We start from the raw sequence: 24761 nt of genomic DNA, 5'->3' as shown, positions 1-24761 counted from the left end.
GGAGCATTGCATTATGATGTTTAGTGATATCGATTCTCTTATTGATTTCTAATTAATAGTTTACAAGTAAAGATTAATTCAGTCAATACTTTATTTTATTTGCAAAGAGAAATGCAGATCCTATTCTGATTGGGTAAAACAGTAAAAACATTTGACTCAGATTGTATGCGTATGGTGGTGTGTTCTTTATACTATGACCGTATTCCTAAAATTAGGTTTTAAAAAATCATAATATATCGCCATCGTTACAGTACCACGATATATGTCCCTATATTGAATCATAACCCCTGAATCATGATAGGCATCGTATCTCCAGACAGGCCTGGTGTTTACGGCTCTAAAGGCAGATCTAAACAGAGGCTGGTAGAAACGTTCAGTGACCTGCCACAGCAGGACGGGAGGAGAAGACTCAGTCTCAGACCCTGGCTGTCAATCACCTGACCTCTACTGTACAGCGACTGTACATCAATCACCTGACCTCTACTGTACAGCGACTGTACATCAATCACCTGACCTCTACTGTACAGCGACTGTACATCAATCACCTGACCTCTACTGTACAGCGACTGTACATCAATCACCTGACCTCTACTGTACAGCGACTGTACATCAATCACCTGACCTCTACTGTACAGCGACTGTACAACATCAATCACTTGACCTCTACTGTACAGCGACTGTACAACATCACTATACTCAGCTGGACTTCTCACCTTCTCACTGTGCAATGCATGTTTCCACTTGTGCAATGTTTTAATAGTCTGTTTATTGTCAATATTGTATATAAACTGGAAAAACAAAGTTAGGAAACTTGTGTTTGGTGGATTATTTCTCTGTTGTTACAATGCTAATTGGCATTGTGTTTTACATCGTTGGAAAGCCTGTTTATTTACCTTCACAATGATGTCACAGTTGTAAGGATCATGCATTTGTGGGATGAGCAGCACAGCTGATTATGTGGGGAGCGCCCAAGAAAAATTTCCCAAAATGCTCCATCAATGGTAAACAGTGTATTCTCCTGTTGGTATTGACTCTTGTTTTGACTTGTTTGGTGGATTGGATGATTGAACTCTCTATCAGTAACAAGGAACAAACAAGACATATTGATTGATTGAATCCACCGTCAGGAGCCTCAGTAGAGGTGGAAGATCCATACGCAGCCACAACAGCCTGGCACCTCCTCCTCATGCTGGTCACCAACCTGGTCACACGTTGCTGTGGGATGGCGTTCCATTCCTCAACCAGGATTGGTTGCAGGTCAGCCAGCGTGGTTGTGTTGGTCACTCTAACACGTACAGCACGCCCAAGCTGATCCCACAAGTGTTGAGTTGGGTTGAGGTGTGGACTCTTGGCAGGCCGTTCCATTCTCTCTCCTCCCACATTGTGGAGGTAGTCTGTGATAACCCTGGCTCTGTGTGGGGGGGGGCGTTGTTTCTTGGAGGATGAAGTTAGGTGCCAGATTGTGGAGATATGGGATCACCACTGGCTGCAGAATCTCATCCTGATATCTCCCTGCATTGAGATGGCCTTCAATGATGACAAGCCTTGTTTTGCCAGTGAGGGAGATGCCCCCCCCCCCACACCATGACACTGCCCCCACCAAAAGCTGTTACTCCATCGGTTCAACAATCAGCATAGCGTTCTCCACGTCGTCTCCATACTTTGACCTGCCATCCAACTTTGGCAGACAGAACCTGGACTCGTCACTGAACATGACATTCCCCCACATGTTCAGGTTCCATTGTCTGTGTTGGAGACACCAGCGCCAACGGGCCTGACGGTGAAGGGCAGTCATTGCAGGCTTCCTGGTAGCCTTATGAGAATACACTGTTTACCATTGGCAGAACATTTTGGAACATTGTTCTTGGGCGCTACCCACATAATCAGCTGTGCTGCTCATCCCACAAATGCATGATCCTTACAAGTTGGACATTATTGCGAAGGTAAATAAACAGGCTTTCAACCATGTAGAATACAATGACCATTAGCATTGATACAACAGAGAAATAATCCACCAAACACAAGTTTCCGAACTTTGTTTTTCCAGTATATATATATATATATATATATACTTTATGCATATACATGTATATACCTCTCCTGTTTCTATACTTCCTGCTATTTAAATGGTTCAGATTTAGTTTCACTTTGTTTAGCTCTTGTTTTACTGTGTTAGCTGATGATTCTTATTTTACTGTGATAGCTGATGAATCTTGTTTTCTGAACATTACCCACCGCGGGACTAATAAAGGAATATCTGATCTGATCTTGGAAGACACTTCATTCGACCTGTTTAAGTAAACTGAAGTGAAGTTCAAGTTTATTTTTATTTATACTTTATATAGGCTAATAAGTATACTACTATCAATGTACTAGTAGTATACTTGTTAGTGTACTACTTCAATACTTCATGGAACTAAATTGTCCCACTTTAGTTTATAAAAGTAAGCTGTATTCTTGTCCTGGAAATGTGTTAAATAAATTACCAGCTGTTGGGAAATAACATAATATAATTATTAAATTGTGTTTATAATAAAGTAATATTCGATAAATGTTGAGGTAAATATTGGGGTAATGTTTGATGGAGGGAAGGACGGATGGAAGGATGGAAGAATGGAAGGACGGACGGATGGAAGGACGGAAGGATGGAAGGACGGACGGATGGAAGGATGGAAGAATGGAAGGACGGACGGATGGAAGGACGGAAGGATGGAAGGACGGACGGATGGAAGGATGGAAGGATGGAAGGACGGACGGATGGAAGGACGGAAGGATGGAAGGACGGACGGATGGAAGGACGGAAGGATGGAAGGACGGACGGATGGAAGGATGGAAGGATGGAAGGACGGACGGATGGAAGGACGGATGGAAGGATGGAAGGACGGATGAATGGAGAACGCCCAGAGGAGGAGGAGGAGGAGGAGGAGAGGAGGAGGAGGAGGAGGAGGAGGATGAGGAGGAGAGGAGGAGGAGGAGGAGGATGAGGAGGATGAGGAGGAGGAGGAGGAGGCGTTGTGCGTCAGGCGTCAGGCGTCAGGCGTCCGTATAAAGGCGTTTGTGTGTCGTGTGTTGTGAGTCAGTATGAACGTCTCTGTGTCTAGCGCCCCCCCCATCACCTTCACCGTCTACAGCTCTCTGTCTCTGCACAGCGTGGCGTTGGTCGTTTGCGTCTTGGTGTTCTACGTTTCCGGTCTGTGTGTCAACCTGCTGCTGGTTCTGGTGATCTGCTCGGAGCCTGGCCTCCACCGGCCGATGTACGTCCTGCTGGTCAACCTGTCTCTGAGCGGCATGATGGGCAGCACGTCGGCGTGTCCTCACATCATCAAACACCTCCTGTCCGCCAGGCAGGAGACGTCTCTGGCGGCGTGTCTGGCGCAGGTGTTCTTCACCAACGTGTACGGCGGCTGTATATTCTGCATCCTGGCGCTGATGGCCTACGACCGGTACGTGTCCATCTGTAAACCTCTGCTGTACCACGCCATCGTGACGCCGGCTAGAGTCAGAGCCATGCTGCTGCTGGTGTACTTCACCCTGGGCTCCACCTCGGCCGTCCAGGTCTACCTGACGTCCGGACTCCGGCTGTGCCGCCACTCGGTGGATAAGCTGCTGTGTGACGGACTGGCGATCGCTAACCTCTCCTGTACCGAGACGCCGCTGATCGGCGTCTACGGTCTGTGCTGCGCCCTCGGCCTCGTCGTCCTCCCCTGTTTCCTCGTCATTCTCTCGTACGTTCACATTTTCACGGTGATCCTAAAAACCTCGAAGGAGTCTCAGATGAGAGCGCTGCAGACGTGCACGCCTCACTTAGTCACCTTCGTCAATTTCTCCGTGGCGTCGTTTTTCGGCGTCATTTATAACCGTCTGAGTCACGAAGTTCCAAAAGCTGCCAACGTTTTCACATTTTTCACTTTCTTTGTCATCCCTCCTCTGCTGCATCCCATAATATACGGGATTAAGATGAAAGAGATCCGGCAGAGCATCAACAAGATGATGAAAATCACACAACAGTGAGATTAAAGTAATGAAACACACCGACTGATGGTCGTTAGGATGAAGGGGTTTTCTTATGTTCCGGTTCATAAGCAGCTAAATGTTGGACTCATATCTCCTGATTACATCTGATTGGGATTCTATATTGTGATTTAGTGATTGTTGTTAACTTGTTTACCTCTAGACCATGAAGGGAACAACATGAATCATCACTTCTAGAGACTTTTAATTTGTAAAATCTCTAAATGAATCCAGTAGAATGTTTGATTTCCAGTATGTCTGTAGTCAGAGACGTCCTGAAGTCAAATATATCAGGATCAATATCAGGAATTATTGATTACATTTATTATCCAGCAACCCAGAAATCAAAGCATTAAGACGTTTCCCCTCACAGATTAGTGCTGTTTTCTTTTTAATTTATAATGTTTTATACTTCTGCTGAATATAATCCATCAATCTGATTTCCATATTTTATGTATTTTGTATATACGGTTCCCTTTTGTTTATTTCTCTTCATTAAAATGTAAAAATTCTGCAAAGTATAAACAGAACGATGAAAGAGTAAATTATACATTTATAAAATACACCGACTGATGATCGTTAGGATGAATGTAATGTGTGTTTTTATGTTCCGTTTCATAACCCACTAAATGTTTGACACGTAATAATAATAATAATAATGATAATAATAATAATAATAATGATAATAATAATAATAATAATAATAATAATAATAATAATAATAATAATGATAATAATGATAATAATAATAATAATAATAATGATAATAATAATAATAATGATAATAATAATAATAATGATAATAATAATAATAATAATGATAATAATGATAATAATGATAATAATAATAATAATAATAATAATGATAATAATAATAATAATGATAATAATAATAATAATAATGATAATAATGATAATAATAATAATAATAATAATAATGATAATAATAATAATAATAATAATAATAATAATAATGATAATAATGATAATAATAATAATAATAATAATAATAATAATAATGATAATAATGATAATAATAATAATAATAATAATGATAATAATAATAATAATGATAATAATAATAATAATGATAATAATAATAATAATAATGATAATAATGATAATAATGATAATAATAATAATAATAATAATAATGATAATAATAATAATAATGATAATAATAATAATAATAATGATAATAATGATAATAATAATAATGATAATAATAATAATAATAATGATAATAATGATAATAATGATAATAATAATAATAATAATGATAATAATAATAATAATAATAATGATAATAATAATATTAATAATAATAATAATGATAATAATAATGCTGCTTCAGGAAAATGATGTCATGATGAAAGAAAACTGAAATGAAAATTTAACGTGAGATTATTGATTGTTTTTATTCAGAGATGGTCATTATATTATTATTATTATTATTATTATGTCCAACATTAAATGGGTTCAAAAATATTATGGAAAAGGAAAAACATAGTAATGAAACGGACCGCTGTGCTTCAGATAATAATAAACTATACAGATGTTATAGACTTTGTATCATTAACAGCAACAAAGAGATTTGTATTAAACTGTAAATCATCCTTTCTTTCTGTAACGGATGTTTATTACATTATGATGTTCATATTTCTGCTGTTTTCAGTGGAACTCTGAGTTTGATCAATAAAAACCTGATAGAAGAAGAGAAGGCGTTGAAGTGGCTACGTTCACCGTTTAATCTCTGAACCGTCCACGTGTCCGTCTCAGCGTCTCAGAGTCCAATAGGACGTCTTCAGACGGGACACAAAGACGTTCAGTTTATTGAGATGTGAAACAGAGAAAAATAGAAAATATGAGACTTATAATAATCTCATGTTGTCACATATGGTGTTCGGTCTGAGACCTGCTCTATGTATCGAGCGCCTCGAGACAACTTCTGTTATGATTTCACGCTATATAAAAATAAATTGAATTGAATTGAATTAATAACTCACAAAACACGACTAATCAGTCGGAGGTCAAGAGACCGCTTTGAAAACGGCCATGACAGTTTGTCCTCGCCAAATATTAAACCCTAGTTTGGATACATAAACATAGCAACAGTCCGTTATACGTAGCAACAGTCCGTTATACGTAGCAACAGTCCGTTATACGTAGCAACAGTCCGTTATACGTAGCAACAGTCCGTTATACGTAGCAACAGTCCGTTATACGTAGCAACGCTCCGTTATACGTAGCAACGCTCCGCTATACGTAGCAACAGTCCGTTATGCGTAGCAACGCTCCGTTATGCGTAGCAACGCTCCGCTATACGTAGCAACGCTCCGTTATACGTAGCAACAGTCCGTTAAACATAGCAACAGTCCGTTATACGTAGCAACGCTCCGTTATGCGTAGCAACGCTCCGCTATACGTAGCAACGCTCCGTTATACGTAGCAACGCTCCGTTATACGTAGCAACGCTCCGTTATGCGTAGCAACGCTCCGCTATACGTAGCAACACTCCGCTATACGTAGCAACGGTCCGTTATACGTAGCAACGCTCCACTATACGTAGCAACGCTCCGTTATACGTAGCAACGCTCCGCTATACGTAGCAACGCTCCGCTATACGTAGCAACAGTCCGTTTTACGTAGCAACGCTCCGTTATACGTAGCAACGCTCCGCTATACGTAGCAACGGTCTGTTATGCGTAGGAACGGTCCGTTATGCGTAGGAACGGTCCGATATACGTAGGAACGGTCCGTTATGCGTAGCAACGCTCCGTTATACGTAGCAACGCTCCGTTATACGTAGGAACGGTCCGTTATGCGTAGCAACAGTCCGTTATACGTAGCAACGCTCCGTTATACGTAGCAACAGTCCGTTATACGTAGCAACGCTCCGTTATACGTAGCAACGGTCCGTTATACGTAGCAACGCTCCGCTATACGTAGCAACGGTCCGTTATACGTAGGAACGGTCCGTTATGCGTAGCAACGGTCCGTTATGTGTAGCAACGGTCCGATATACGTAGCAACGCTCCGTTATACGTAGGAACGGCCCGTTATACGTAGGAACGGCCCGTTATACGTAGGAACGGCCCGTTATACGTAGGAACTGTCCGCTATACATAGCAACGCTCCGCTATATGTAGAAACAGTCCGTTTTACGTAGCAACGCTCCGTTATACGTAGCAACAGTCCGTTATACGTAGCAACGGTCTGTTATATGTAGCAACGCTCCGCTATACGTAGCAACGGTCTGTTATGCGTAGGAACAGTCCGTTATGCGTAGCAACGGTCCGATATACGTAGCAACGCTCCGTTATACGTAGGAACGGTCCGTTATGCGTAGCAACGGTCCGATATACGTAGCAACGTTCCGTTATACGTAGCAACGCTCCGTTATACGTAGGAACGGTCCGTTATGCGTAGCAACAGTCCGTTATACGTAGCAACGCTCCTTTATACGTAGCAACAGTCCGTTATACGTAGCAACGCTCCGTTATACGTAGCTACGCTCCGCTATACGTAGCAACGGTCCGTTATACGTAGGAACGGTCCGTTATGCGTAGCAACAGTCCGTTATACGTAGCAACGCTCCTTTATACGTAGCAACAGTCCGTTATACGTAGCAACGCTCCGTTATACGTAGCTACGCTCCGCTATACGTAGCAACGGTCCGTTATACGTAGGAACGGTCCGTTATGCGTAGCAACGGTCCGATATACGTAGCAACGCTCCGTTATACGTAGGAACGGCCCGTTATACGTAGGAACGGCCCATTATACGTAGGAACGGTCCGTTATGCGTAGCAACGCTCCGTTATACGTAGCAACAGTCCGTTATACGTAGCAACACTCCGCTATACGTAGCAACGGTCTGTTATACGTAGGAACGGTCCGTTATGCGTAGCAACGGTCCGATATACGTAGCAACGGTCCGTTATGCGTAGCAACGCTCCGTTATACTTAGCAACGGTCTGTTATACGTAGCAACGGTCCGTTATACGTAGGAACGGCCCGTTATACATAGGAACGGTCCGTTATGCGTAGCAACGGTCCGTTATACGTAGGAAAGGTCCGATATACGTAGCAACGGTCCGTTATATGTAGCAACGGTCCGCTATACGTAGCAACGGTCCGCTATACGTAGCAACGGTCCGCTATACGTAGCAACGCTCCGCTATACGTAGCAACGCTCCGCTATACGTAGCAACGCTCCGCTATACGTAGCAACGCTCCGTTATACGTAGCAACGGTCTGTTATACATTGCAACGGTCTGTTATACGTAGCAACACTCCGCTATACGTAGCAACGGTCTGTTATACGTAGGAACGGTCCGTTATGCGTAGGAACGGTCCGATATACGTAGCAACGGTCCGTTATGCGTAGCAACACTCCGCTATACGTAGCAACGGTCCGTTATACGTAGGAACGGCCCATTATACGTAGGAACGGTCCGTTATGCGTAGCAACGCTCCGTTATACGTAGCAACAGTCCGTTATACGTAGCAACAGTCCGTTATACGTAGCAACACTCCGCTATACGTAGCAACGGTCTGTTATACGTAGGAACGGTCCGTTATGCGTAGCAACGGTCCGATATACGTAGCAACGGTCCGTTATGCGTAGCAACGCTCCGTTATACTTAGCAACGGTCTGTTATACGTAGCAACGGTCCGTTATACGTAGGAACGGCCCGTTATACATAGGAACGGTCCGTTATGCGTAGCAACGGTCCGTTATACGTAGGAAAGGTCCGATATACGTAGCAACGGTCCGTTATACGTAGCAACGGTCCGTTATACGTAGCAACGGTCCGCTATACGTAGCAACGGTCCGCTATACGTAGCAACGGTCCGCTATACGTAGCAACGCTCCGCTATACGTAGCAACGCTCCGTTATACGTAGCAACGGTCTGTTATACGTAGCAACGGTCTGTTATACGTACTCCTCCACTTCAACTGGACGCCTCTGTTTAATGATTATCATTATTATTACAGTATTTAACCACTCTCCAGTGAATCTACAGACTCAGTGGTTCAGACAGTTGATGATGTAACAGACGACATTGAGGCCTTAAAGGAGACGAAAACTAATAAACTAGGGCTGTTCTAAATGAACCTTAAAGGGAGATCAGTCCAGTATTTAATCCTCTTATCAACATGGGAGTGGACAAATATGCTGCTTTATGTAAATGTATGTATATATTTATTATTGTAAATCAATGATCAACACAAATCAATGACAGATATTGATCCAGAAACCCTCACAGGTACTGCATTTAGCATAAAACAATATGCTCCAATCATAACATGGCAAACTGCAGCCCAACAGGCAACAACAGCTGTCAGTGTGTCAGTGTGCTGACTTGACTATGACTTGCCCCAAACTGCATGTGATGATCATAAAGTGGGCATGTCTGTAAAGGGGAGACTCGTGGGTACCCATAGAACCCATTTACATTCACTGATCTGGAGGTCAGAGGTCAAGGGACCCCTTTGAACATGGACATGACAGTTTGGAGCGTTATTTAACCTCCTCCATGACCAGCTAGTCTGACCTGGTACTGATGGATCCATCAGGTTCTATAGTTTCAGATGATACCAGGATCTATATATACATATCTACATATATATCTATATATACATATATATATATGTATGTGTGATACCAGGATCTTCACTGTAGACCCGTGGAGTCGGTCCATTGATGGAACTCTAATTACTGTTTATTAGTTCAAAGTCTGCCCTCCGTCTGTAACCATGGCGACAGCCCCACGGCGTCCTCCCATCATGCAGTGGGTGAGCGCTAATTGGGCTGTTAGTGTAGCTGGTTAGATCCTCCAAAGTGTCCAAGTGTCCACAGTGTCCCTCTGGGGTCTCCGGCCTGGTGTTGTTCTAGATGGAAATAGCTGCCGGAGCTCCGCCGGGACTCGTTACCGTCTAATGATCCAGAAGTCCCACCTCAGAGTCCCCACTGTCCTCTCTCTGTCCTCTCTCTGTCCTCTCTCTGTCCTCTCTCTGTCCTCTCTGTCCTCTCTCTGTCCTCTCTGTCCTCTCTCTGTCCTCTCTGTCCTCTCTGTCCTCTCTCTGTCCTCTCTGTCCTCTCTCTGTCCTCTCTCTGTCCTCTCTGTCCTCTCTCTGTTCTCTCTGTCCTCTCTGTCCTCTCTCTGTCCTCTCTGTCCTCTCTGTCCTCTCTCTGTCCTCTCTGTCCTCTCTCTGTCCTCTCTCTGTCCTCTCTGTCCTCTCTCTGTTCTCTCTGTCCTCTCTGTCCTCTCTCTGTCCTCTCTGTCCTCTCTGTCCTCTCTGTCCTCTCTCTGTTCTCTCTGTCCTCTCTGTCCTCTCTCTGTTCTCTCTGTCCTCTCTGTCCTCTCTGTCCCCTCTGTCCTCTCTGTCCTCCCTCTGTTCTCTCTGTCCTCTCTGTCCTCTCTGTCCCCTCTGTCCTCTCTGTCCTCTCTGTCCTCTCTGTCCTCCCTCTGTCCTCTCTCTGTCCTCTCTGTCCTCTCTGTCCTCTCTGTCCTCTCTCTGTCCTCTCTGTCTTCTCTGTCTTCTCTGTCTTCTCTGTGTCCTCTCTCTGTCCTCTCTGTCCTCTCTGTCCTCTCTGTCCTCTCTGTCCTCTCTGTCTTCTCTGTGTCCTCTCTCTGTCCTCTCTGTCCTCTCTGTTCTCTCTGTCCCCTCTGTCCCCTCTGTCCCCTCTGTCCTCTCTCTGTCCTCTCTGTCCTCTCTCTGTCCTCTCTGTCCTCTCTCTGTCCTCTCTCTGTCCCCTCTGTCCTCTCTGTCCTCTCTCTGTCCTCTCTGTCCCCTCTGTCCTCTCTGTCTTCTCTGTCCTCTCTGTCCTCTCTCTGTCCTCTCTCTGTCCTCTCTGTCCTCTCTGTCCTCTCTGTCCTCTCTCTGTCCTCTCTGTCCTCTCTGTCCCCTCTGTCCTCTCTGTCTTCTCTGTCCTCTCTGTCCTCTCTGTCCTCTCTGTCCTCTCTGTCTTCTCTGTCCTCTCTGTCCCCTCTGTCCTCTCTGTCCTCTCTCTGTCCTCTCTGTCCCCTCTGTCCTCTCTGTCCTCTCTCTGTCCTCTCTGTCCCCTCTGTCCTCTCTGTCTTCTCTGTCCTCTCTGTCCTCTCTCTGTCCTCTCTCTGTCCTCTCTGTCCTCTCTGTCCTCTCTGTCCTCTCTGTCTTCTCTGTCCTCTCTGTCCCCTCTCTGTCCTCTCTGTCCTCTCTCTGTCCTCTCTCTGTCCTCTCTGTCCTCTCTGTCCTCTCTGTCCTCTCTGTCCTCTCTCTGTCCTCTCTGTCCTCTCTCTGTCCTCTCTCTGTCCTCTCTGTCCTCTCTGTCCTCTCTGTCCTCTCTGTCCTCTCTCTGTCCTCTCTGTCCTCTCTCTGTCCTCTCTCTGTCCTCTCTCTGTCCTCTCTGTCCTCTCTGTCCTCTCTCTGTCCTCTCTCTGTCCCCTCTGTCCTCTCTGTCTTCTCTGTCCTCTCTGTCCTCTCTCTGTCCTCTCTGTCTTCCCTGTCCTCTCTGTCCTCTCTCTGTCCTCTCTCTGTCCTCTCTCTGTCCTCTCTGTCCTCTCTGTCCCCTCTGTCCTCTCTGTCTTCTCTGTCCTCTCTCTGTCCTCTCTGTCCTCTCTCTGTCCTCTCTCTGTCCCCTCTGTCCTCTCTGTCCTCTCTCTGTCCTCTCTGTCCTCTCTCTGTCCTCTCTCTGTCCTCTCTGTCCTCTCTGTCCTCTCTGTCCTCTCTGTCCTCTCTGTCCTCTCTCTGTCCTCTCTGTCCTCTCTGTCCTCTCTGTCCTCTCTGTCCTCTCTCTGTCCTCTCTGTCCTCTCTCTGTCCTCTCTCTGTCCTCTCTCTGTCCTCTCTGTCCTCTCTGTCCTCTCTCTGTCCTCTCTCTGTCCCCTCTGTCCTCTCTGTCTTCTCTGTCCTCTCTGTCCTCTCTCTGTCCTCTCTGTCTTCCCTGTCCTCTCTCTGTCCCCTCTGTCCTCTCTGTCTTCTCTGTCCTCTCTGTCCTCTCTCTGTCCTCTCTCTGTCCTCTCTGTCCTCTCTGTCCTCTCTGTCCTCTCTGTCCTCTCTGTCCTCTCTGTCTTCTCTGTCCTCTCTGTCCTCTCTGTCCTCTCTGTCCTCTCTGTCCTCTCTGTCCTCTCTGTCCTCTCTGTCCCCTCTGTCCTCTCTGTCCTCTCTGTCCTCTCTCTGTCCTCTCTGTCCTCTCTCTGTCCTCTCTGTCTTCTCTCTGTCCTCTCTGTCCTCTCTGTCCTCTCTGTCTTCCCTGTCCTCCCTCTGTCCTCTCTGTCCTCTCTGTCCTCTCTGTCCTCTCTGTCCTCTCTGTCCTCTCTGTCCTCTCTGTCCTCTCTCTGTCCTCTCTGTCCTCTCTGTCCTCTCTGTCCTCTCTGTCCTCTCTCTGTCCTCTCTGTCCTCTCTGTCCTCTCTCTGTCCTCTCTGTTCTCTCTGTCCTCTCTGTCCTCTCTCTGTCCTCTCTGTCCTCTCTGTCCTCTCTCTGTCCTCTCTGTTCTCTCTGTCCTCTCTGTTCTCTCTGTCCTCTCTGTCCTCTCTGTCCTCTCTCTGTCCTCTCTGTCCTCTCTGTCCTCTCTCTGTCCTCTCTGTCCTCTCTCTGTCCTCTCTGTCCTCTCTGTCCTCTCTCTGTCCTCTCTGTCCTCTCTCTGTCCTCTCTGTCCTCTCTGTCCTCTCTCTGTCCTCTCTGTCCTCTCTCTGTCCTCTCTGTCCTCTCTGTCCTCTCTGTCCTCTCTCTGTCCTCTCTGTTCTCTCTGTCCTCTCTGTCCTCTCTGTCCTCTCTGTCCTCTCTGTCCTCTCTCTGTCCTCTCTGTCCTCTCTGTCCTCTCTCTGTCCTCTCTGTCCTCTCTCTGTCCCCTCTGTCCTCTCTGTCCTCTCTGTCCTCTCTCTGTCCTCTCTGTCCTCTCTCTGTCCCCTCTGTCCTCTCTGTCCCCTCTCTGTCCTCTCTCTGTCCTCTCTGTCCTCTCTCTGTCCCCTCTGTCCTCTCTGTCCTCTCTGTCCTCTCTCTGTCCTCTCTGTCCTCTCTCTGTCCCCTCTGTCCTCTCTGTCCTCTCTGTCCTCTCTCTGTCCTCTCTGTCCTCTCTGTCCTCTCTGTCCTCTCTGTCCTCTCTCTGTCCTCTCTGTCCTCTCTCTGTCCTCTCTGTCCTCTCTGTCCTCTCTGTCCTCTCTCTGTCCTCTCTGTCCTCTCTCTGTCCTCTCTGTCCTCTCTGTCCTCTCTGTCCTCTCTGTCCTCTCTGTCCTCTCTGTCCTCTCTCTGTCCTCTCTGTCCTCTCTCTGTCCTCTCTGTCCTCTCTGTCCTCTCTCTGTCCTCTCTGTCCTCTCTCTGTCCTCTCTCTGTCCTCTCTGTCCTCTCTCTGTCCTCTCTGTCCTCTCTGTCCTCTCTCTGTCCTCTCTGTCCTCTCTGTCCTCTCTGTCCTGACGGTAATATACAGATGTTTCAACAGCTGTCGTCATGTCCTGACGGTAACGGGGACATTACCGTCAGGACATGGTGGTGCAGATCAGACTACATGGTGTGGTGCAGACCGGTGCAGACAAGACCACATGGTGGTGCAGATCAGACCACATGGTGTGGTGCAGACCAGTGCAGACAAGACCACATGGTGGTGCAGATCAGACCACATGGTGTGGTGCAGACCGGTGCAGACAAGACCACATGGTGGTGCAGACCAGACCACATGGTGTGGTGCAGACCGGTGCAGACAAGACCACATGGTGGTGCAGACCAGACCACATGGTGTGGTGCAGACCGGTGCAGACAAGACCACATGGTGGTGCAGACCAGACCACATGGTGTGGTGCAGACCGGTGCAGACCAGACCACATGGTGGGGTGCAGACCACATGGAGCCGCCGGTGTTCTGTCAGTATGTGCTACAGTAGCATGTTGAGACTAGGCAGCATCAATCGCAGGTGAGCTATTGATCAGGCTGATTAATCTACCACGTCACGTTGCTCCTGATTTCAAGTCGGAAATTCCAGAAATCCGGAAAAGATATCACACATCCTCTAACATGAAACTGACTAACGGATTCTAAATACATACATGAATACATGAATGAATGAATAATTAATTAATTAACGAATACATGAATGAATGAATAATTAATTAATTAACGAATAAATGAATGAATGAATAATCAATTAATTAATGAATAAATGAATGAATGAATGAATAATTAATTAATTAATTAACGAATAAATGAATGAATGAATAAATGAATGAATGAATGAATAAATAAATAAATTAATGAATGAATGAATGAATGAATGAATGAATGAATAAATGAATGAATAAATGAATGAATAAATGAATGAATGAATGAATAATTAATTAATTAACGAATAAATGAATGAATGAATGAATAATCAATTAATTAACGAATAAATGAATGAATGAATAATTAATTAATTAATTAACGAATAAATGAATGAATGAATGAATGAATAAATGAATGAATGAATAAATGAATGAATAAATGAATGAATGAATAAATGAATGAATAAATGAATGAATAAATGAATGAATGAATGAATAATTAATTAATTAACGAATGAATGAATTAATGAATAAATGAATGAATGAATAAATGAATGAATGAATGAATGAATGAATAAATGAATGAATGAATGAATAAATAAATGAATGAATGAATGAATGAATGAATGAATTAATGGTAATGACCCTTTCAATAATCTGAACTATGTGCTCTGTCTAGTTCGCGTCTGGTCGCTTTTATCTCTACGGGCGTTGGTGGTATAGTGGTGAGCATAGCTGCCTTCCAAGCAGTTGACCCGGGTTCGATTCCCGGCCAACGCAGCTGTTTTTCCGGCTGTGAGCAGCGCGTTCCTCCGCTTCCTCTCTGAGTGTTTTATAGCTGAGATATGACGAGGACATGAGTTACAGTGACGGTTCGTGTCCACAGGGACGTTTTTTATCGCGAGGGGACGCGACGCTTCCCAGCATTGGACGCTTGGTGTGCTGTCCCTAGAAACAAGGCTCTCGGCTCCTGATTGGACGAACGCTTTCCCGCCATTGGCTGCTGCTCCCAGCTTTCAAACCGGAACCAGTCTGGAGGCTCGTTTGGAAACTTTCTTCTCTTATTTCACGTAAATAGTTCACTGAGATGTTTCTGACAACATTTGAGGAGAGAAATAATCCATGTTGATGAATCTGTCTTTATTTTGGCTCGACAACGTTTAGTTTAAAAGATTATCGGGAGTTTAGAGAGGCGGCGAGTCGCGTCGGACGCCTGTGATTTACATAAAGTAGCCAGGACTTCACCTTTATGCAAATGAGGAGCGGGCGTCGTGACGCCTAGTCTCTCGAATCGCGACGCCACGCTACCAGAATGCATTGCGCGGCTGCTTACATAGACAATGAATGGGGAGCGTGGAAAGCACGGAGGCTGTGGACACGTACCATTAGACTTTAGCGTTAGACTTTAGCGTTAGACTTTACTGTTAGACTTTAGCGTTAGACTTTAGCGTTAGACTTTACTGTTGTGACGCAGAGCTTCACGTTGTGACGCAGAGCTTCACGTTGTGACGCAGAGCTTCACGTTGTGACGGAGTGCTTCACGTTGTGACGCAGAGCTTCACGTTGTGACGCAGAGCTTCACGTTGTGACGGAGAGCTTCACGTTGTGACGGAGTGCTTCACGTTGTGACGCAGAGCTTCACGTTGTGACGGAGAGCTTCACGTTGTGACGGAGTGCTTCACGTTGTGACGCAGAGCTTCACGTTGTGACGCAGAGCTTCACGTTGTGACGGAGTATTAGTATTCATACAGGTGTGTTATTCATGTTCTGCAGAGAGCTGCGGGCTGATGCTTTTATGTTGAAGGAGGACAACAGACCGGAAGTGATGTGTTTGACAAACGGAAGTGATGTTTGTTGGTGTTTTAGTGTGAAGACGCTGAGCTGAACTCACAGCGAGACGTTACTCACGCTACTCACGTTACTCACTCTACTGCTGAAGCATCGCAGACCCACAGAGACCCGGACCCGGTCTGAGTTCAGCCTCCGGTACCAGCTGCTGCTCTGATGAGCTGCTGTTAGCCGTTAGCCGTTAGCCGATAGCTGTTAGCCGTTAGCTGTTAGCCGTTAGCCGTTAGCTGTTAGCCGTTAGCCGTTAGCCGTTAGCTGTTAGCCGTTAGCTGTTAGCCGTTAGCCGTTAGCTGTTAGCTGTTAGCCGTTAGCCGTTAGCTGTTAGCCGTTAGCTGTTAGCCGTTAGCCGTTAGCTGTTAGCTGTTAGCCGTTAGCCGTTAGCTGTTAGCTGCTGGGTGTCATGGCGGCGGGAGGAGCAGCTGGTGTTGGTGATGTAGAAGAAGACGCTTCACAACTGCTGTTTCCTAAAGGTCTCCTAACTATATGAACTATATATACTATTATAGATAATATAAAGGTCTCCTAACTTAATGATCTGGAAAACAAAGTAGTTAACTTGTGTTTGGTCGTTTATTTCTCTGTTGGTCCAATGCTAATGCTAATGGTGATGCTAATGCTAATGGTCATTGTATTGTACATGGTTGAAAGCCTGTTTATTTACCTTCACAATGATGTCACTCTTGTAAGGATCATGTATTTGTGGGATGAGCAGCACAGCTGATGATGTGTGGAGCCCCGGTGCCGATGGTAAACAGTGTATTCTCCTGTTGGTGTTGACTCTTGTTGAGAGTTGTTTGGTGGATGATTGAACTCTCTATCAGTAACAAGGAACAAACAAGACATATTGATTGATTGAATCCACCGTCAGGAGCCTCAGTAGAGGTGGAAGATCCATACGCAGCCACAACAGCCTGGCACCTCCTCCTCATGCTGGTCACCAACCTGGTCACACGTTGCTGTGGGATGGCGTTCCATTCCTCAACCAGGATTCACTGCAGGTCAGCCAGCGTGGTTGTGTTGGTCACTCTAACACGTACAGCACGCCCAAGCTGATCCCACATGTTGAGTTGGGTTGAGGTGTGGACTCTTGGCAGGCCGTTCCATTCTCTCTCCTCCCACATTGTGGAGGTAGTCTGTGATAACCCTGGCTCTGTGGGGGGGGGGGCGTTGTTTCTTGGAGGATGAAGTTAGGTCCCAGATTGTGGAGATATGGGATCACCACTGGCTGCAGAATCTCATCCTGATATCTCCCTGCATTGAGATGGCCTTCAATGATGACAAGCCTTGTTTAACCAGTGAGGGAGATGCCCCCCCCCCACACCATGACACTGCCCCCACCAACAGCTGTTACTCCATCGGTTCAACAATCAGCATAGCGTTCTCCACGTCGTCTCCATACTTTGACCTGCCGTCCAACTTTAACAGACAGAACCTGGACTCATCACTGAACATGACATTCCCCCACATGTTCAGGTTCCATTGTCTGTGTTGTCGACACCAGCGCCAACGGGCCTGACGGTGAAGGGCAGTCATTGCAGGCTTCCTGGTAGCCTCATGAGAATACACTGTTTACCATCGACAGAGCATTTTGGAACATGTTTCTTGGGCGCTCCCCACATCATCAGCTGTGCTGCTCATCCCACAAATACATGATCCTTACAAGTGTGACATCATTGTGAAGGTAAATAAACAGGCTTTACAACCATGTAGAATACAATGACCATTAGCATTAGCATCACCATTAGCATTGATACAACAGAGAAATAATCCACCAAACACAAGTTAACTACTTTGTTTCAAATAAATAACTATTATATATATATATAGATAATATGTAATATAGATAGATAATATAAAGGTCTCTTAACTGTTATATACTATATTTACACTGTATATATATATATATATATATACACACACATGTATATACACTCACACTTTACTCATACCAGCTAATATAAGGGTCCGTTAACTATTATATATACAGAGTATCAGTACAGCGTGGTAGTAGTACTTTTACGCGGGGCGATGCCAGCTAGTCTCTGATTGGCTGCTGTGTGTGACACGCTGCTGGTCTCTGATTGGCTGCTGTGTTGTGTGACACGCTGCTGGTCTCTGATTGGCTGCTGTGTTGTGTGACACGCCGCTGGTCTCTGATTGGCTGCTGTGTGTGACACGCCGCTGGTCTCTGATTGGCTGTTGTGTGTGACACGCCGCTGGTCTCTGATTGGCTGCTGTGTGTGACACGCCGCTGGTCTCTGATTGGCTGCTGTGTGTGACACGCCGCTGGTCTCTGATTGGCTGTTGTGTGTGACACGCCGCTGGTCTCTGATTGGCTGCTGTGTGTGACACGCCGCTGGTCTCTGATTGGCTGCTGTGTGTGACACGCCGCTGGTCTCTGATTGGCTGCTGTGTGTGACACGCCGCTGGTCTCTGATTGGCTGCTGTGTGTGACACGCTGCTGGTCTCTGATTGGCTGCTGTGTGTGACACGCCGCTGGTCTCTGATTGGCTGCTGTGTGTGACACGCTGCTGGTCTCTGATTGGCTGCTGTGTGTGACACGCCGCTGGTCTCTGATTGGCTGCTGTGTTGTGTGACAGAGTTCGAGAGCTCGGAGACGCTGCTGAACTCGGAGGTCCACATGTTGCTGGAACACAGGAAGCAGCAGAACGAGAGCGCCGAGGACGAACAGGAACTGTCCGAAGTCTTCATGAAGACGCTGAACTACACGGCTCGATTCAGCCGCTTCAAGAACAGAGAGACCATCACGGCGGTCCGCAGGTGAGGCTCCGCCCCCCCACACGCACCTCTGAGGTCTGATCTGGATCTGACCTGTCCCCCCTCTGTCTGTCTCTGTCCGTCTCCGTCCGTCTCCGTCCAGTCTCCTGCTGCAGAAGAAGCTCCACAAGTTTGAGTTGGCCAGTTTAGCAAATCTGTGTCCCGAAGCCGCCGAAGAGGCCAAAGCCCTGATCCCCAGGTGGGTCTGACCCGCATCACAGTCACACACCAGGTCCAGAACCAGGTCAGAACCGGGACCAGTAACCATGTTGTTGTGTTTTCAGTTTGGAGGGACGGTTTGAGGACGAGGAGCTGCAGCAGATCCTGGACGACATCCAGACCAAGAGAAGCTTCCAGTACTGAGACCAGGACCAGGACCAGGACTGTGACTCCCGGGTCTCCTGCCCGGACCTCCATCAGCTCCCCGTCCCCCTTTTGTTCTTTATTACCCAGGAAGTGATGGTGGTCATGTGATCTGATGACATCACACTTCCTTCTTCCTTCACAATAAACTTGAATTTGTCTTTTTAACTCGTCTCCTGGTCCGTCTGTTCTGGATCAGGTCTGGTCCTGGGCTGTTTTCGAAACCGCATACTATACTAGTAGTACGTACTGATTTGGCCAAAATGTAGTATGTAGTATGCAGTATGCGAACAAAAGCAAAATCTCCAGTATGCCAGAAATACCCGGATGACGTACTGATTTGGAAAAATTCTCCAGTCTGCATCGGACCAGTCTATCTCGCCTACTGTATCCCACAATGCAAAGCGGCGGAGCAGCACAGGCTACGGGTATAAAAACAGCAGCCAGAAGCTGCTCTTTTTTTACGTTTTCTGTAGCCATTTCAACACTAAATTCACTTCTGAACGTTTTTGAGGCGAGAAATCAACTGTGTAGATTATTAATATCGGCAGTTTTACGAAGTTAGATGGCGAATCGAACATTTGTTCCACCGTTGTCGGAGTTTAGAAGCTCCACAGAATACCGTGACAGCCAGCGAGCGCCTGCCCGGGTCGCTGCCAGCAAGCCGGGTAGTCACGCTCAGAGACCGCTATGAGCTGCTGGAGCTCTCTAGAGACCGGTCTGTAGACGAGAGGCTTTGATTTCCTTGTTGACGGATAGTTTGTTTAAATATCACAACACAGATGTCCATTATAAATTAACAGGAACCTGTGTTTATCTGCCTTTTTGGAGTTAAAAAGCTCCACAATCACCCGCGGGCGTAGCTCGCTGGAGAGCCGGCCAGTGACGCTCACAGAGCGGCTGCAGAGCAGCAGAGTGGCGAGAGAAGATGAGAGGAGAGGAAGAGGAGAGAGAAGAGGAGAGGAGAGAGAAGAGGAGAGGAGAGAGAAGAGGAGAGGAGAGGAAGAGGAGAGAGGAGAGGAGAGGAGAGAGAAGATGAGAGGAGAGGAAGAGGAGAGGAGAGGAGAGAGAAGAGGAGAGAGAAGAGGAGAGGAGAGAGAAGAGGAGAGGAGAGGAAGAGGAGAGAGGAGAGGAGAGGAGAGAGAAGATGAGAGGAGAGGAAGAGGAGAGGAGAGAGAAGAGGAGAGAGGAGAGGAGAGGAGAGAGAAGATGAGAGGAGAGGAAGAGGAGAGGAGAGAGAAGAGGAGAGAGGAGAGGAGAGGAGAGAGAAGATGAGAGGAGAGAGAAGAGGAGAGGAGAGAGAAGAGAAGAGGAGAGAGAAGAGGAGAGGGAAAGAGCAGCTTCTGACGGGGCAGAGAGGTTCCTGATGAGGAATGTCTCTAATATCTGGAGGGAGATCAGTCCTTTTGCTGTAACTGAAAAAGCAGTTTGAGTAAAGTAAACGTTGTGGATGAATGTTTTATATTTCCCGTCTCTCCTCGTTGATGATCCTGTTTGTCGGACTTCTTTATGAGCTGTCAGAATAAATAGTTTAAACCTGCAGTATCTTATAAAGTAAACAAGCACAACATAAACAACAAAATCAAAGTTGTATTTTTTGATAATATTGTAATAGTGGTACAAGTTAGTTTTTTTGTCCTGTGCTTTAAGAGCTGGTTTGAAGGCTTAAGCCTCGTCTAGCATACTGCTAAATACATCACTTTAACTGTCACATACTGCATACTACTGAGGAACGCAGTATACAGTATGTACTGTATACTGCATACTGCGCTCCTCAGTAGTATGCAGTATGCGGTTTCGAAAACAGCCCTGGTCTTGGTTTGGTGGCTTTGTCTGAGATGTCTCTACAGAGACTTCAGGAGGTTCCTGATTAGAGGACATGTATCAGAGGCTGTATTCGAAACCGCATACTATACTAGTAGTACGTACTGATTTGGCCAAAATGTAGTATGCAGTATGCAGTATGCAGTATGCAGTATGGAGTATGCAGTATGGAGTATGCAGTATGCAGTATGCAGTATGGAGTATGCAGTATGCAGTATGCAGTATGCAGTATGGAGTATGCAGTATGGAGTATGCAGTATGCAGTATGCAGTATGGAGTATGCAGTATGCAGTATGCAGTATGCAGTATGGAGTATGCAGTATGCAGTATGGAGTATGCAGTATGCAGTATGCAGTATGCAGTATGCAGTATGCAGTATGGAGTATGCAGTATGGAGTATGCAGTATGCAGTATGGAGTATGCAGTATGCAGTATGCAGTATGGAGTATGCAGTATGCAGTATGGAGTATGCAGTATGCAGTATGCAGTATGCAGTATGCAGTATGCAGTATGGAGTATGCAGTATGCAGTATGCAGTATGCAGTATGCAGTATGCAGTATGGAGTATGCAGTATGGAGTATGCAGTATGCAGTATGGAGTATGGAGTATGCAGTATGCAGTATGCAGTATGGAGTATGCAGTATGGAGTATGCAGTATGGAGTATGGAGTATGGAGTATGCAGTATGCAGTATGCAGTATGGAGTATGCAGTATGCAGTATGGAGTATGCAGTATGGAGTATGCAGTATGGAGTATGCAGTATGCAGTATGGAGTATGCAGTATGGAGTATGCAGTATGCAGTATGCAGTATGGAGTATGCAGTATGCAGTATGCAGTATGGAGTATGCAGTATGGAGTATGCAGTATGCAGTATGCAGTATGCAGTATGCAGTATGCAGTATGCAGTATGGAGTATGCAGTATGCAGTATGCAGTATGGAGTATGGAGTATGCAGTATGCAGTATGCAGTATGCAGTATGGAGTATGCAGTATGCAGTATGCAGTATGCAGTATGCAGTATGGAGTATGGAGTATGCAGTATGCAGTATGCAGTATGCAGTATGGAGTATGCAGTATGCAGTATGGAGTATGCAGTATGCAGTATGGAGTATGGAGTATGCAGTATGGAGTATGCAGTATGGAGTATGCAGTATGCAGTATGCAGTATGGAGTATGCAGTATGCAGTATGGAGTATGCAGTATGCAGTATGCAGTATGGAGTATGCAGTATGCAGTATGCAGTATGCAGTATGCAGTATGGAGTATGCAGTATGCAGTATGGAGTATGCAGTATGCAGTATGGAGTATGCAGTATGCAGTATGGAGTATGCAGTATGCAGTATGCAGTATGGAGTATGCAGTATGCAGTATGCAGTATGGAGTATGCAGTATGGAGTATGGAGTATGCAGTATGCAGTATGCAGTATGCAGTATGGAGTATGGAGTATGCAGTATGCAGTATGCAGTATGCAGTATGCAGTATGGAGTATGCAGTATGCAGTATGCAGTATGCAGTATTAGTATGCGAACAAAAGCTAAATCTCCAGTATGCCAGAAATACCCGGATGACGCACTGATTTGGAAAAATTCTCCAGTCTGCATCGGACCAGTCTATCTCGCCTACTGTATCCCACAATGCAAAGCGGCGGAGCAGCACAGGCTACGGGTATAAAAACAGCAGCCAGAAGCTGCTCTTTTTTTACGTTTTCTGTAGCCATTTCAACACTAAATTCACTTCTGAACGTTTTTGAGGCGAGAAATCAACTGTGTAGATTATTAATATCGGCAGTTTTACGAAGTTAGATGGCGAATCGAACATTTGTTCCACCGTTGTCGGAGTTTAGAAGCTCCACAGAATACCGTGACAGCCAGCGAGCGCCTGCCCGGGTCGCTGCCAGCAAGCCGGGTAGTCACGCTCAGAGACCGCTATGAGCTGCTGGAGCTCTCTAGAGACCGGTCTGTAGACGAGAGGCTTTGATTTCCTTGTTGACGGATAGTTTGTTTAAATATCACAACACAGATGTCCATTATAAATTAACAGGAACCTGTGTTTATCTGCCTTTTTGGAGTTAAAAAGCTCCACAATCACCCGCGGGCGTAGCTCGCTGGAGAGCCGGCCAGTGACGCTCACAGAGCGGCTGCAGAGCAGCAGAGTGGCGAGAGAAGATGAGAGGAGAGGAAGAGGAGAGAGAAGAGGAGAGGAGAGAGAAGAGGAGAGGAGAGAGAAGAGGAGAGGAGAGAGAAGAGGAGAGAGAAGAGGAGAGGAGAGAGAAGAGGAGAGGAGAGGAAGAGGAGAGAGGAGAGGAGAGGAGAGAGAAGATGAGAGGAGAGGAAGAGGAGAGGAGAGAGAAGAGGAGAGAGGAGAGGAGAGGAGAGAGAAGATGAGAGGAGAGAGAAGAGGAGAGGAGAGAGAAGAGAAGAGGAGAGAGAAGAGGAGAGGGAAAGAGCAGCTTCTGACGGGGCAGAGAGGTTCCTGATGAGACAACATGTCTCTAATATCTGGAGGGAGATCAGTCCTTTTGCTGTAACTGAAAAAGCAGTTTGAGTAAAGTAAACGTTGTGGATGAATGTTTTATATTTCCCGTCTCTCCTCGTTGATGATCCTGTTTGTCGGACTTCTTTATGAGCTGTCAGAATAAATAGTTTAAACCTGCAGTATCTTATAAAGTAAACAAGCACAACATAAACAACAAAATCAAAGTTTTATTTTTTGATAATATTGTAATAGTGGTACAAGTTAGTTTTTTTGTCCTGTGCTTTAAGAGCTGGTTTGAAGGCTTAAGCCTCGTCTAGCATACTGCTAAATACATCACTTTAACTGTCACATACTGCATACTACTGAGGAACGCAGTATACAGTATGTACTGTATACTGCATACTGCGCTCCTCAGTAGTATGCAGTATGCGGTTTCGAAAACAGCCCTGGTCTTGGTTTGGTGGCTTTGTCTGAGATGTCTCTACAGAGACTTCAGGAGGTTCCTGATTAGAGGACATGTATCAGAGGCTGTATTCGAAACCGCATACTATACTAGTAGTACGTACTGATTTGGCCAAAATGTAGTATGCAGTATGCAGTATGCAGTATGCAGTATGGAGTATGCAGTATGGAGTATGCAGTATGCAGTATGCAGTATGGAGTATGCAGTATGCAGTATGCAGTATGGAGTATGCAGTATGCAGTATGCAGTATGCAGTATGCAGTATGGAGTATGCAGTATGGAGTATGCAGTATGCAGTATGCAGTATGCAGTATGCAGTATGCAGTATGGAGTATGCAGTATGCAGTATGGAGTATGCAGTATGCAGTATGCAGTATGCAGTATGCAGTATGCAGTATGGAGTATGCAGTATGGAGTATGCAGTATGGAGTATGCAGTATGCAGTATGCAGTATGGAGTATGGAGTATGCAGTATGGAGTATGCAGTATGCAGTATGGAGTATGCAGTATGGAGTATGCAGTATGGAGTATGCAGTATGCAGTATGCAGTATGGAGTATGGAGTATGCAGTATGGAGTATGCAGTATGCAGTATGGAGTATGCAGTATGCAGTATGCAGTATGCAGTATGGAGTATGCAGTATGCAGTATGCAGTATGCAGTATGCAGTATGCAGTATGCAGTATGGAGTATGCAGTATGCAGTATGGAGTATGCAGTATGGAGTATGCAGTATGCAGTATGCAGTATGCAGTATGCAGTATGCAGTATGGAGTATGCAGTATGCAGTATGCAGTATGGAGTATGGAGTATGCAGTATGCAGTATGCAGTATGCAGTATGGAGTATGCAGTATGCAGTATGCAGTATGCAGTATGCAGTATGCAGTATGCAGTATGGAGTATGCAGTATGCAGTATGGAGTATGCAGTATGCAGTATGGAGTATGGAGTATGCAGTATGGAGTATGCAGTATGGA

General features: G+C 45.8%; 2 protein-coding genes, 1 long non-coding RNA gene and 1 other non-coding gene across 4 annotated transcripts; 3 read left to right on the top strand and 1 right to left on the bottom strand.

The window, feature by feature from the left end:
• The first annotated feature begins 3081 nt into the window (after positions 1-3081).
• On the top strand, positions 3082-4011 carry or60a1 (odorant receptor, family 60, subfamily A, member 1). Its single transcript, XM_074640562.1, has one exon. It carries the CDS (start codon positions 3082-3084, stop codon positions 4009-4011), a length of 930 nt encoding a protein of 309 aa, XP_074496663.1.
• A 10729-nt stretch (positions 4012-14740) lies between these two features.
• Positions 14741-14812, top strand: trnag-ucc (transfer RNA glycine (anticodon UCC)). Its single transcript has one exon. It is a non-coding gene; the product is annotated as a tRNA-Gly (tRNA).
• Positions 14813-15897: 1085 nt separating this feature from the next.
• Positions 15898-19189, top strand: polr2d (RNA polymerase II subunit D). The gene is made up of 4 exons (XM_074640858.1): positions 15898-16350; positions 18481-18661; positions 18762-18857; positions 18943-19189. The coding sequence occupies exons 1-4, from the start codon at positions 16281-16283 to the stop codon at positions 19019-19021; spliced, it is 426 nt and encodes a 141-aa protein (XP_074496959.1). The 5' UTR covers positions 15898-16280; the 3' UTR covers positions 19022-19189.
• Positions 17808-18572, bottom strand: LOC141771008 (uncharacterized). The gene is made up of 2 exons (XR_012594639.1): positions 18441-18572; positions 17808-17947 (listed from the first exon to the last, which is right to left on the bottom strand). It is a non-coding gene; the product is annotated as an uncharacterized LOC141771008 (long non-coding RNA).
• Positions 19190-24761: the final 5572 nt, after the last annotated feature.

This window comes from Sebastes fasciatus, chromosome 7 (genome assembly GCF_043250625.1).
Source record: "Sebastes fasciatus isolate fSebFas1 chromosome 7, fSebFas1.pri, whole genome shotgun sequence".
Lineage (NCBI taxonomy): Eukaryota > Metazoa > Chordata > Actinopteri > Perciformes > Sebastidae > Sebastes > Sebastes fasciatus.
Note: the sequence above shows the minus strand (reverse complement) of the source record. Positions and strands in the feature narration are given on the sequence as shown.

Coding starts and splice junctions, on each gene's coding strand:
- polr2d (XM_074640858.1), top strand. CDS start 16,281: ATGGCGGCGGGAGGAGCAGCTGGTGTTGGTGATGTAGAAGAAGACGCT. Junction 16,351..18,480: donor ACAACTGCTGTTTCCTAAAG/GTCTCCTAACTA, acceptor GTTGTGTGACAG/AGTTCGAGAGCTCGGAGACG. Junction 18,858..18,942: donor GCCAAAGCCCTGATCCCCAG/GTGGGTCTGACC, acceptor TTGTGTTTTCAG/TTTGGAGGGACGGTTTGAGG.
- or60a1 (XM_074640562.1), top strand. CDS start 3,082: ATGAACGTCTCTGTGTCTAGCGCCCCCCCCATCACCTTCACCGTCTAC.